The following is a 15,013-nucleotide window of genomic DNA, read 5'->3' on the forward strand; positions in this document are numbered from 1 at the left end:
TAGCCTCCAATGCGGCGCGGCGTGTCTGCGACAACGGCATTTTGCCGCTGTTGCTGAGGAGGGCGTGATGGTGTCGTGATGTTGATGGCGCTGTCGAGAAGATGGCGGTGTTGTGGAGTTGGTAGCATTGTTGAAAATAAAAGATAGAAAAGAATAACGGCTACCTCAAAGATTCACACCCCGGCACACAAACAAGCCCCGTTATACATCGGTGGGGGAATCTAACCTAAAAGAAGTATTTATCGAAATAACTGATCTCTGGGGAACCTGAATGGTGTTCTGTGAATTTCCACCACCGTAACAATATATATATATATATATATATATATATATATATAATAGTCCAGAGATGATGATTGTCAATTTCAGACATAGTCGCTGCCAGCAGGTGACGTCATTGGAACGATGACGGCAAATGTCGCCCAATGTCGAATCAAGAATTGGTGATATGTGGACCCCGAACAATAAAACCATCATCGTACTTGAACCCATTGAGATCCCATTTTCATTTATGCTGAGGTGTTGGAGTATATGAAGGGGTATTCTCACACGAAAAAAATCGGGACCATCGGTTTGGCTGGGGAGCGGGGCCAAGGTCAAAGGGCGCCCCAAACTATAACTCTTTGAATCACTCTTTCGGAGTTATTTTACTTTACGCGATTTGAAAGATCTCGCTTTTACGAGCATTTTGATACCAAGATCATCCAAATCGGACCACTAGAACCTGTGATATGGCCACTGGAAGATTGTGGGTCAACTGGAGGCACCCAAATTTGTGGGGGGCCTAAAATGGGCCCCCAGGTCTGAAAATTGATACAATGTTTTATCGTGGATACAAACACTTGCACAAAAAAGAGTGAAATCTGAGACGATGTGTCAAAATTTCGCTTAAAAATGTGTACACTTGACATGGGAACGTCTGCTGTGACTGAGAACAGAAGGGGATTATTCCATTGTAAAGTGAGGGCTGTGAATATAATGCAGTACTCCAGGTTTTTATGCCTCTGCTGACAGTCACCGGAGGCATTATGTTTTCGGGTTGTCTGTACGTACGTCTGTCCATGCTAATTTTCTCTGCAACTGCTTATCTGATTGACACAATTTTCACCATATGTGCGACAACTCATGTCAAATGTTTTAATGGTAAATTATGTAATCGTAGGTCACGTGGTGTGGCTTCCATGTTGGAAAAAAACGAAAAACTTGGGACCTTTGCATCTCTGAAACCGCTCCATGTAAAAAAAAAAAAAAAAAAATTGAAACTTGTCATGTCAAGTACTCCCTATGGGAAACGAGTTTTTATTTATTTATTTTTGTTGGGATGCCATAAGTGGCTTCATTATGACGTCATTGCATACGTCGAACGCTTTATCTGATCAATCTCTTGAACCGCTTTATCAATTTGACGTGAAACATCACAATTATGATCTCGTAATCATGGGGAATGTATGTTTTAAATTCCAACCTGATTGGACGCATGATGTCCGGCAACCATAATATTTAATATTTTGAACCTGGGTTCAGGGATTTAAATCAAATCTAGTACAAGTATAACAATGATATGTGTGGATGGAGGCATATTCTGGTGACATCATGAAGTTGAAAAGTGCCCTTCTAGTTTATTTTTTAATCTGCACGTTGTCGTTCCTGCTTTGTTTTTCATTTACACTCGACGACCCGTGAACACGTTGGGTTCCCGTTGTGACAGAGGTTGATGAAAAAAATTATTTTAAGAAAAAAAAAAAGATAGCTCCAGCGAACTATACTGCTGAGGTTGTTTGTATTGATCAAATTCTCCCGAAGAGTACTTGACTGAATCGGGAATTGATTTTTTAATAATTTTATCGTTGCCCGATTTGAACGAAACTTGATACTGCAGGCGAATGGTGAGTAAGGTGGGCCGAAAATTTTTGCGCTTTCGTGTACTGTTTTGGCTGTATTTCGGGAACATACATACATACATACATACATACATACATACATACATACATACATACATACATACACGATGAGAGTTTTAGTAATATATAGATGTCACACTGCACTTTTGGTGTCATAATCAAATCGTACGAAGTAACTTTTGTGAGTAATTTTCATCAAACTTTCCCCCAAACCCAACGATATGAGTGGAAAACAACCAGTATCTACTCCATCAAGCACTTGTGGTAAGAGGTCTCACCATTCTATTACTTTCATTCCCGACCCACACATCTCCAGGCCTCAATACGCAATCTCTTCTCCTCTGATTGAGTATTGTACAGTACTGGATTCGTTTATTTTTCTTCTCATGATGTAGCTCTGGTGGGTATTCATTTAATTATACATTTAGTGATGTTCTGTATTAATTTACCGAGTTGTTGTCATTTGTATTTAGTCAGGTTAGGTTAAGTTATGTTATGTGTGTGTCCGAACATCAGCCCCCCCAGGAACGCATCTTCGATTTATAACACTGTTAATGGGGAGAATATTTTTTCTATACACCCTACTTTTGTGGAACGCCTCCAGTTTGTATAGCGAGGAATGCCATATAAATAACCCATCAGTGTCAAGTTGTTCTTTTATTCACACTCTAGGCAACAACGGGCAGATTCAGCTTTGGCAATTCTTGTTGGAGCTGCTCACTGATCGTGATGCAAGAGACGCCATTGCATGGGTTGGTGAGCGTGGAGAATTCCGCCTTAACCAACCGGAATTGGTGGCACAGCGTTGGGGTCAGCGAAAAAATAAGCCAACCATGAACTATGAGAAACTGAGTCGAGCATTGCGGTAAGCATTGCATCCTCTACTTGTCCTCTATATCTATACCATGAGATGTTTGTATCTGTCTGTGTTGCCATTTTTCTCAGACATGGCCAAACGGATCTTCGTCAAACTGTCAGAGGTTCATCAGGGAGTAATTTCATTAGTGAGTTCATCAGAGGACATGCCTGGTGTTTGCTTAATGGTTATGGGCGTGGGCTTTGGATCCTCGGGTCCTGAGTTCAAATCCTGCTCGGCTGTTGAATTAATACCAAGTGGGGTTCACTCGGCCTGTCATCCTTCCGAGGTCGGCAAAATGAGTGCCAGCATGCTGGTATACTGTGTCGGAGTGGCGACCCGTCCAGGATTGTGCCCAATAGCCAACGAAACTGCTTAAGCAGCACCAATGCTCTGCACAGAATATGGTCCCAATGGATGGATGGATGGATCAGTGAGTGCCGGGGATTGTTGTAGGGCAAAATGTTTTTAGGGGGATTTTTTTTTTTAATCATTATAGTGCTGAAACCTTGGTAGCTATATGAAAGGTAGTATTAAATGATCCCTGACCCCATTCCTTCATGGGTGCAGGGAAGTGTTTTAGGCCCCACAAAAAAATAGAATAAAAAAACAATTTGATTTCAAAATGCCAACAGGATGAGAACAGCACTGGATATCCGTGTTTAGTGCACATATGTATGTATGTATATATATGTATATATGTATATATATATATATATATATATATATATATATATATATATATATATATATATATATATATATATATATATATATATATATTATATATATATATATATTATATTATATATATATATATATATATATATTATATATATATATATATATTATAATATATATATATTATATTATATATATATATATATATTATATTATATATATATATATATATATATATATATATATATATATATATATATATATATATATATTATATTATATATATTATATTATATATTTATATATATATATATATATATATATATATATATATATATATATATATATATATATATATATATATATACACAGTAATCCCCCGTTTCTCGCGGGGGTTATATTCCAAACCTCCCCGCGCTAAGTGAAAATCCGCGATGAATGGGCGCCTCCCCCCAAAAAATCGACTCGTCTGGTCTAGTCGGTTTGGCAGTGATTGGGTTTGAGGTGCTGGAGATCGACTCATCGAGTCTGGTCGGTTTTGAGGTGCTGGGTACGAGCAGTGCTCGTCCAACGGCGGCAAACCTTTTTCCTTCCCGAAGCATATATCGAGCACCTTAACCTTCTCCTGGAGCGTCAGGACCTTCCTCTGGCGCTTCAGTTCCTTGCCAGAAGCCTAAGAAGGTGCAGGGCGTTTGGGCGGCATCGTGGGGCTTGGAGAAAAAACGTAGAAAATATTCAAAGTTCACAAGCGAAACTTTGTCTCATGCGTTGTGTGACTGGCCGAGCACCACGCGTTATAATTTATTGCTTGAATAATTTATATTTTATATATTATTACCGCGATGTACCGGGGGAATCCGCAGAAAAAAATAGTTACGTTCCAAGGGAAAACCCGCGACGAACCGGGGGAGCGATAGGTGAACCGCGATAAAGCGGGGGTTGACTGTATTATATATATATATATATAATATAGCGGGGGTTGACTGTATTATATATATATATATATATATATATATATATATATATATATATATATATATATATATATATATATATATATATATATATATATATATATATATATATATATATATATATATATATTACACACACTAATATATAAAGCTCTTTCTAACCACTGATTCACTGACTGACTGATTAAAGATGACGGAGAAAGGTGAAATTTTGCATGCCAATGGACATCGAAGCCGACACACCAGGGATTGGGAGGTGGCGGCGGGGGGGGGCGGGGGTGGGGGCATCACAGAACCGTTGGAAAGCATCCACAAATGAAAATAAATACATAAATGAACAAAAAAATGCAGGCGAGTGACCCAATACAATGGCGAAGCACGGTACTTTTGTGTGCCGACGGACATTGAAGCCAGTACACTGGGAAAAATCACAACTGTTGGAAAGCATCCGTAAATGAAAAATCAAATGCAGGTGAGCAACCCGAGACAATGGGGAAGCACGGTTTGTATGCTTACAAAACATGTAAGCATATCCCATGTGTGTGTACGTGTGTTTCTTTGTTTTGTTTTTTTAACACATTTCTACTTCACCTGAGGAAAAAAAAAAATAATAATAATAATGTTTGTTGAGTGAGAACGGTGTTGGTAGATCTTGAGGAAAGATCAGTAAAAAAATATTCTCTGTAGTGAAGGTGAGGCAGCACATTATATAAGAGGCTGTTCGGTAAGGTTAGGGCTTGTGGAGTCATCAGTTGAGGTCCAAACTGAATTGAGAACGAGATTAGAAATGGGAAGTAAAGATTGGTCATCAGTGGGAGGATGTCACTTGGAGAAGTTGAAAGTGGTGTAGTACCTCAGCGATCAGTACGAGGATCACTCTCATTTTGTATTCATATCATTAATTTCAATTGTGGGGTAAAGATTATACTTTCAAAATTTGAAGATAACATAAATCTTGGAGGGGAAAGTGCATAGCTTCCAAAGAATGGGGTGATCAGATTTAGGAAAGGCAAGGCACACTCATTGCACAGCTAAATAATTGGCAGATGACATTCACTGTAAGGAAACGGAAGCTATTGGGGATTTTTTTTTATTTATTTTTTTCCGCATCCATGATCGAGGCTCGTGGAAGGGAACAAAATGGAAAGGGAGAAACCCCAACAGCAGAGTAGAAATTGGGATCATGGAGAGGGTGAGGAGGATACATGGGTGGTAAACAAGCTGCATGCAAGCTGAATGAAACATAGCAAGAGGAGGAAGGGGAAGGTGGAGATGAAATGGGAGAGGGAGATAAATTATAATAATAACTAGAACTGCCACTTTATAACTGCTGGCAGTGATGACTGGGTACCCAGACATCCGCCTTTCATACAACGTGAGACTTTCTGGAGATGACAGTCACAAAGTATCGCTTCGATAGGATAAGTGGTTCCAGATAAAACATTATTTAATGGTGATACAAATACAGCCCTGCTTCGATACAGCGTGAGACTGACGAGTTACGAACCGGGTAGCACAAAGTGTTCAATCTATTTATTCCGTATGCAGTTCTCCCTTTTTCCTGGGGACATTGTCGGTATCAATTGAATTGCTATTCCTGTACCCTCAAACGCATCCAGGTGCAGCCAAGTGAGCCTTCTTGGAAAAGAAAACAAATCTAAAAGTTCTCAGATTCAAAAAATTAAATAATTCTGGCTGCCAAACCGTGTGGCCGATCGGATTGAAATTTTAAAACTGCGTTTCACATGTCGGCTCGCTTATAATTGTGAAGTGTCGCATATATTGAAGCAGCGGTTCCAGAGTAAACATTAATTAATATTTATCCTTCAATCCAAAACATGGGGCTGATTGAGTTGAAATTTAAACACTTCATTCTGAATGTCTGCTGCATCATCTCTCTGAAGTTTCACATGTATTGATGTTGCAGTTCCAGAGTAAACATTAATTAATATTTTCCCTTCAATCCAATATGGCTGCCAAACGGTGTCGTACATTAAAAGCGGGGGAGAACTTTTTGTTCAGCAGGAAGAGGCGGTCATACATGTGGAATTTCGCCTCGATCTGTTCAGCCGTTTCAAAGAAGACATTTAAAATTATTAATTTTCAATCCAAGATGGCTGACGAACCATGTGACCTATGACATCAAAAATTTACATTCTGCTTCCTACTGTGTAGTGGACCATGTCTGTGAAGTTTCATGTTAATCGGAAAAGGTGCTTTTTTCTGTCCAAGATGGCCACCAAACCATGTGACTTGTGACGTCATAATTTTTACCATGTATGCAGACATCATGGAAGATGACAGTTGCAAATTTTCACTTTGATAGATTAAGCAGTTCCAGAGAAAACATTATTTAATATTTTTCTTAAATCCAACATGGCTGCCAAACCATCTGACGTATCAATTAGAAATTAACAAACTTATATTCACTACTCGGGAGCAATACGTGTGTGAAGTTTCCCCTTGATCAGACCTGCCGTTCTGGAGAAGATGTTTGAAAGTTTTACGGTAAATTCAAGATGGCCACCAAACCATGTGACCGATCAATAAGAAATTAACAAATTTGAAGGACCTCATGGGGAATATAGGTGTAAAGTTTTGCCTCAATCTGTCCAGCCGTTCTGGAGAAGAAGATTTTTAAAATTCATTAATTTTCAATTCAAGATGGCTGATGAACCATGTGACCTATGACATCATAAATTTAAATTCTGCTTCCTGTTGTGGACTCTAACAAGTTTGTGAAGTTTCGTGTAAATCGGGTAAGGTCTGTTTTTCTATCCAAGATGGCCGCCAAACCATGTGACTTCTGACGTCATAAATTTTTACCATGTATGCAGACTTGGACGATGGCAGTTGCAAATTTTCGCTTCAAAAGCTTAAGGAGTTCCAGCGGAAACATTATTTAATATTTTTCTTAAATCCAACATGACTGCCAAACCATGTGACCTATCAATTAGAAATTAACAAACTTATCGCCTACACGTCCAGAATATACGTGTGAAGTTTCCCCTTGATCTGACAAGGCGTTCTGGAGAAGAAGATGTTTGAAGGTTTTCGGGTAAATTTAAGATAGCCGCCAAACCATGTGACCTATCAATAAGAAATTGACAAACTTGAAAAAGGACCTCATGGGGAATGTATGTGTAAAGTTTTGCCTCAATCTATACAGCCGTTCTGGAGAACATTTAAAAAAAAAAAAATTTTTCAAAACAAGATGGCTGCCGAATAACGTGACCGATGACATCACAACAATTTTTTCTACGGTGAATTTATGTGTAGATGAGGCTCAAATTTCAGATTTTTCCCATGCAGCGTTCTACTTGACGAATTTTCACCGGCATACTGCTTCACTGATGACATCACGAAAAATCACGTGTTCCCGAAAGAGCTTAGTAAAATGTATCAAGCGAAAAAATTTCCATTACAAGGTTTCAGAGATAGAGGTCCAAAGTTTATCGTTTTTTTTCAAGATGGCACCCGTACCACGTGACCTATGACGTCATAATTATCAAATCGGTGTGCTATCAAAAAATATACATACTATGGTCAAAATTTCGTGTCTATCGGACTTACTGTTCCTGAGACAATGATTTTTAAAACGAAAAAGCCCGCTAATTGGCGGCGGAAAAAGAATAAATAATAATAAACAGAAGACGTACATCGAGACTGGTTTTATTAGGTCATCTCCTGAGAGATGACATAATAAAAGTATAAAATCTGGAATTGTGGAATCAACAAGTTGCACATATTATACAAAGCACATTAAAGACACCAGGCAAGGAAGAAAACAAGATTCAACAAGAAGGGCACTCGGTAGAGCGCATACCTCTCCCACGTAATGCCTGATCCACGAGAACATATCGGGCCCATTACATTTTTGAAACATCATGCTATACAGGACTATATCGTTTTTGGCCCTTGCTCTCAAAGGTGAAGAATCACTTTAAAAAATAAATAATTTTTTTGTCTCGTGCGTTGTGTGACTGGCCCGAGTCCTGAGGATATGAGGCCGTGTAATAGGACAGATAAATTTATCTTTCATAGTTGTGCCAACATATTTTTCTCTGTTCATTTATTACAGCATTTTGGCTAATTGTTAATGAATAGCAAGCCAATGGAAGCAGTACCTTCACTTTAGAATAAACCCATGTATGTCGAGTGCAGCCATACCTGGCTTGCATGTATGTGGAATCGTACCTATCCCAGCAGGCTGGTTTCAACGAACAATTCAATAAGCTGCAAAATGTGGGTGCAGGTTTTTCACATTGTTTGATTTTACAATGATCTCCTTGCGCCTTGAAATGATGCAATATTAATCTTTCGTATTTTACTTGTATGTCCCTGTAAGTTTCTTTTTAAATGGAAAGGTTCAACAGTCACATTTAATATTTTGTGGACATTGTATAGCCCTTTATTGTGCATACATGTATTGGATTTGTACACGACTATGACAAGGTAGTAAAGGGATAAATAATTGCCTCGTGATTGTTGTGCATACACAGCTCAGAAGCAGAATTTCTTTTCTGCGAAACAATCACAGGAATGAAGACGATCAGTGAGATAGCAAACGCATGTGCACAATGCATTTGCACGTACTTTATACGGCGCGCGACATCTCGAGTCAATCCACTCTGTGCGAGTTTCTGCAGATGACGTCATCGCTGCGGTTCGCTGGTCAACTTTTTTAGGGGCGGGGCATAGCAAGTTGTGAAAAGCACCAAAAATGTTCGAAATATTGGTCTAATTATCCCATTGTTTATTTTAAAAAAGAAACATGGGTGATTTCTTCACTAGGAAGGTCAAGTTAATATATAAATAACCAGAACGTTTTGAGTGTCATGGGACCTTTAAAGTGATTCTTCACCATTGAGAGATGGGGCTCAAAAACTATATACATCACGATATCTCAAAAATGTATTGGGCCAGATATGTTCTCGTGGATCAGGCATTACGGGGTGTTGGTATGCACTCTACCTCGTGCCTTTCGAGTTCATTTTGCAATGTTCGTCCATAACAATTGGTTTTTATTTATTTATTCATTATAAAGTAATGTCGAGTGTTTTTGCATATATTTAGTGAAATATCCTGCACATGTTTTACTTTTTAACAAATCAAATCAATCGTATCTCATCGCTTATTATTTTCCTTTGTCAAAAAAAGAATTTTTAAAACGTTCTTTGCAGAACTTTTTGAGTTTAAAAGTCCATCCCAGTCAAGACTAATTTTTGTCTGTTTTCTTTTCACACCCTTTTATTTTGCAGTTATTATTACGACGGTGATATGATCTGCAAGGTTCAGGGAAAAAGGTTCGTTTATCGTTTTGTTTGCGACCTCAAGTCCCTTATAGGCTACTCTGCAGCCGAGCTCAACAAACTGGTGCGTGAGAGTGAGGCTCGGCGCATTGGCACCATGGAGACTGCACTTCCTCTCACTGTTGCTATAGCATCCACTCCTACCAATCCCGGCACCACAGCGACTACACATGCTGTATCCCTCTAATTTCTGTACAATTTCCACTGCAGTATATGACAAGAATGCCAACGATAGTACTGCATTTAAACATTGGAATCAAGTTCATGGAAGCTTAATAATTTTCTTAAGAACAAGTACTTGTTTCATGACTTGCCTTTTTTTTTTCTTTTTTTTCACGTAGTGTTGACACTGCGCTCTCCCAATTCCAGTACCCGACACTGGATGTTTTTTACTTTCATTTAAACCATTATCCGTTAATTGTATGATATACAAATTAAGCTTGCCTCTGATGTTGCTTGTGATCTGCCATGCAGCATGTGATGGAAATGGGTAATGGCAAGGAATGGGAGCTATGCCTCAAGTTGGGGATAAGAAATATGCTGCATCGATGAAGAAAGTAAGATGTGGAAATTAAATAAAAGAGCTGATCACATTAAAGGTCCCCTGACACGCAAAAGTACTGAAATTTCATTTATATATGTCCTACAGGAGGTTTTCATCATGATTTCAGATCTGACAATGTTTTTTTCACAATACTCATTCTGTAAAATGTAAAATTAAAAAAAACAAACCTTCGGGAACACCCCTAAAAATTCGACTGAAAGGGGCGTAACCCACATGACGTCAACTGCAGGATTACAAAGGCTGCACGTAAATTACTCGGGTTGGTGGTCTACGTTATTCTATTGGCTTCCTGTGTGTTTCCACATTCGATTCATCGACTCAATCGCTTCGTTCATTTCTGCTTTTAAAAAATGTAACATTTGGTTTTGAATAATGGAGGACATGGACTTTGATTTGTCTGGTAGCGACAGTGAGTGTGAGAGAAATGAAGGATTTTGGTCTGAATCATGGAGAATTGTCGGATAACGTAGTCACGGGAGGTGAAGTTCAGGCAGCTGGAAATGAAATACGGCCTTACCAGTTCGAGCCCGAAGCAGGACAAGCAGAGGAAACTGGCGATGAAATTCCAGGCGTTCATGATGATCGGGAGGACATCGAAGGAAGACTTGGCAATAACAACTGGTTAGACTATAAATCCTATTCGTAATTCAATAATGTAAATTCCACTTGCATACTGCTCGATATCAGAAATATTTTAGTGAGGTGACGTGACCAGCACAGCGCAGCGGACATGTTTCTCCGCGGCGAATTAATCACAAACACGGCCAGCGCATGTCATCGGCCGTATCTCTCCGCGCATAAAACGAAGCAATCTCGCTGTTCGGATATGATGAAAACTTGTGTGCAGAACACACGTTGTGACACAATTGTCTCGAGTCGTCCGATAAATCTGACGTTCTGTTGCATTTTTATTCCTACTGTTGTCATGTAGCGCCAGTAGAAAACAATAAGCCTGGTGTTGGCTTCGTGGTTAGGGTGGTGGCTTGGGATCCTAGGGTCCTGAGTTCAAGCCTCGTTGGCCACTGAATTAAAATACACCAGGAGGTTGACTCAGCCTGTCATCCTTCCGAGGTCAGCAAAATGAGCCCCAATGTACTGGTAAGGGCGACACTGCATCATCGGCATAGCCGTGTCCCATCCAATGATGCAACCAGCAGCCACAGGCTGCACTCAACAGAGAGAGAAAGGGTAGAAAACAATGAAGAAAAGAGAATAATAAAAGAAAGCTACAGCACATCAGATTTATCGGCCTAGTCGGACGGACGACGGATTTATTGGACTAGTCTCGACTCTAGAGATCTCGAGTCAATCCACTCTGTGCGAGTTTCAGTATGTGACGTCAACGCTGCGATTCGCTGTTTTTCGGGGCGGGGCATAGCAAGTTGTGAAAGGCACCAGAAATGATCGAAATATTGCTCTAATTATCCCATTTTTGATTAAAAAAAACATGGGTGATTTCTTCACTCGGAAGGTCAAGTTAATATATAAATAACCAGAAAGTTTTGCATGTTGGGAGACCTTTAACTTCACGAGTCATTGGCAGTTTATGGATATGTTTGGAAAGCATGTAATCTGAAACATTTACCAGGACAGTAAACTATAGTTAAAACTCGAACGGCACTCTTCGACTTGGCGACGTCGCCAGATATGCCTCCACCCACATTATTACATCGTTATACATACTTGTACAAAGTATGATTTAAATCCCTGAACCCAGATTCAAGATATTAAATAATTCTGGCTGCCAGACCATGTGTCCAATCAGATTGAAATTTAAGACGCATATTCCCCATGATTACTAGATCATAATTACGAAGTTTCACATCAATTGATGAAGCAGCTGAAGATAAATTTTTGTTTAAAAGAAAAAAGATTTTCATTCAATCCAATATGGCTGCCAAACCATGTGACCTATGACATCATAGGTGGAGAACTTTGCTCCTCATTGATAAGCGATCATGCCTGTAAAGTTTCACCTCAATCTGTTCAGCCATTTGAGAATATTTTTGAAATTTTTTATGTTAAAAATAATAGGGCTGCCGAACCATGTGACTGATATCGTCAATTCCCCTCCACAAACAATTTAGACCTTGATGACCCTCATTTTCATACTGCGTTCGACGTATGCAATTATGACATCATAATGAAGCCACCGATGACGTCAAAAAAAAAAATCACATTTGTTTCCCATGAGTACTTCACATATGCCAAGTTTCAATTTTTTCCATGCATCAGTTTGAGATGGAGGTCCAATTTTTGCTCCTTTTTTCGAACATGGCTGCTAACAAAGTGACCTATGACGTCATAAATATTAAAACATTCTACATGAGTAGTCGCACCGATGGTGAAAATTTTCAATCGGATAAGCGGTTGCAGAGAAAAGAGAACATTACCATGGGCAGACAACCCGAAAACGATGCCTCCTGGCGACTTTGTCAGTGGAGGCCTAATGAGGGGACACGTTCAGTGAATTGCTTCGGCCTAAGTCACATTTGCTCTACGGTGGCCGTACGCCCTCTGAATTGACAAACGTGTGGCGGTCGCAGAGATTCTGCGGTGGCCTCAGGGTGGCCCTACGCCATTTGGCTATCTTTTTCAGGCCGTAGGGGTCGCCGTGGAATTATAACGGAGTTATAACTTTTTTCATTTCTACGTTCGCCGTAGCAATTCGACAAGCCGAAAAAAAAAAAATGGTTAAAAAAAAAAATTAACCCACTCGTTACCATCCGTCTGGCCGCATGTTCGCCTTAGGGCCCCCCCTGCGGTCGCCTTGCGGGCACCTTGAGGCTACCTTGTGTCTGCCTTAATTCTATGGCCGCCGCAGGGCCCCCTTAAGGTCACCGTGCAACATCAAATCAAAGACCGTACGGCAACCCCACGTTTTCGGTCTCCACAATTTCGAAATACCCCGTGCGGTTCCCCGAAAAATAAAAACAAATGTGACTGCTGCATTGTGTGACTGTGGAAATACTGCGGCCGCCGTATAATTGCTAGTGGCCATAGATTTTGGAGACCCCACGGCCACCGTGGCAAATGTGACTTGGGTCGTTTGTGACTGGCAAAATTAGGGTGGTTTGCCACGTTAAATCAAGATTATTTTTTATTTTTTTTAATTGTGCGTAAAGCACGATTCATCGATACATTTGGTGGCAGGATTTGCACTCCGTCCACCATAAAACACTTCATTCGGCAAAAACATACTGAGGTGTGTGGCAGGGTGGTGCTGAGGCGTCGTCCACCAGATGGCGGTCTCCTCGGGTGGGTGCCTGGAATGTCTTATCCCTAACGATATAGGGGTGGGCCAGATATAAAGATATGGGGGGGATGGCCAAGCAGAGGCCCCTGGAGTACCCATGGAAAGTGGACGCAGCAATGGACTGTGGTGCATGCTCCCAATGTATGCATGTATGTGTCGATACATTCTTGGATTGAAAGGTGCTCGGAATAAGCAATGAATTGAAAGACAATAGGAAGTTATTTTTGAATCTATTTTTGTGACGATTCACAAAATATAACATAGAAAACTTTTATTGTGAATAATGTTCTGTAAAAGAAAAGAAACTGAATAAATGTTTCACACAAAATTGTTGAAGGTCCGTTATTGAAACAAAAGTTCCTTACCATACGTAGCTTGGTCTCTGGGAAATGGCGTTCAATGTGATCCCATTGGAGGAAATCATTTCTCGTGATCCGATTCGAATATCTGCACGTAAACGATGCTAACCAATAATTATACACTTGTTAAAAAAAAAATGACGAGGCTATGAATTCAATTTTAACTAGAGGGGGAGCACTCGGGAGAGTGCAAAACCTCCGCCGCCAATACTGCTGGGTCACTCAAGTGAACCTTATATCTTATTCATTAAATATGATGTCAACAGTGCTGAGAGTTATAGTTCTTTTCTCCCTTTTTTTTTTTGGGGGGGGGGGGGTTGGAAATCACTTAAAACATGAAATGCCAAAAAAAAAATTCCCCTTTTTTGGAGGGGGTAACAATTTTTGGGGGGGGGGGTTGGAAATCACTTAAAACATGTAAAAATGCAAAAAAAATTCTCTAACTTTTTTTTCGGGGGTGTAAATTTTTTTGGGGGGCGTTGTAAATCACTTGAAATATGTAGAAATGCAAAAGAAAACTTTTTTGGGGAGGGGGGTAACTTTTTTGGGGGGGGGGGTTGGAAATCACTTAAAATATGTAGAAATGCAAAAAAAAAACATTTTCTCTAACAATTTTTTTGGGGGGGGTTGGAAATCACTTAAAACATGTAGAAATGCAAAAAAAATATTTTTTTCCTCTAACAATTTTTTTTTGGGGGGGACCAAGTCCAAAATTTTATTGCATGATCCTTGAACCATACCTAACCCCCCCCCCCCACCAAGTTTCGTCGAAATCCGTCGAGTTTTTCCGTAATACTGTTCACAAACAAACAAACAAAGGGGTGAAAACAGTAACCTCCGCCATCTTCGAAGATGGATGGATAGATCGAAAAAAAAAAAAATATCGAAATTTTGTTGAAAAAAAAGTTGCAAAAATTTTTTCTCTATCAATTTTTTTTTGGGGGGGGGGTTGGAAATCACTTAAAACATAGAAATGCAAAAAAATTTTCTTTTTTGGGGGGGGGGGGTTGGAAATCACTTAAAACATGTAAAAATGAAAAAAAAATTATTTTCTCAATTTTATTGGGGGGGGTTGGAAATCACTTAAAACATGCAGAAATGATGCAAAA

At 39.5% G+C, this 15,013-nt stretch overlaps 1 protein-coding gene across 1 annotated transcript in view; it reads left to right on the forward strand.

Moving 5' to 3' along the window:
- GABPA (GA binding protein transcription factor subunit alpha) overlaps positions 1-13,873 on the forward strand; it is an 80,787-nt gene extending 66,914 nt beyond the window's left edge. Inside the window, exons 10-11 of the mRNA XM_085882854.1 lie at positions 2,574-2,766; positions 9,674-13,873. Coding sequence (XP_085738980.1) covers positions 2,574-2,766; positions 9,674-9,911 — 431 coding nt within the window. The 3' untranslated portion in view covers positions 9,912-13,873. The remainder of the gene's footprint in view (positions 1-2,573; positions 2,767-9,673) is intronic.
- Positions 13,874-15,013: the final 1,140 nt, after the last annotated feature.

Source organism: Eptatretus burgeri, chromosome 5 (assembly GCF_056783735.1).
Source record: "Eptatretus burgeri isolate ZD-2024b chromosome 5, Ebu_testis_v1, whole genome shotgun sequence".
Classification (NCBI taxonomy): Eukaryota; Metazoa; Chordata; class Myxini; order Myxiniformes; family Myxinidae; genus Eptatretus; species Eptatretus burgeri.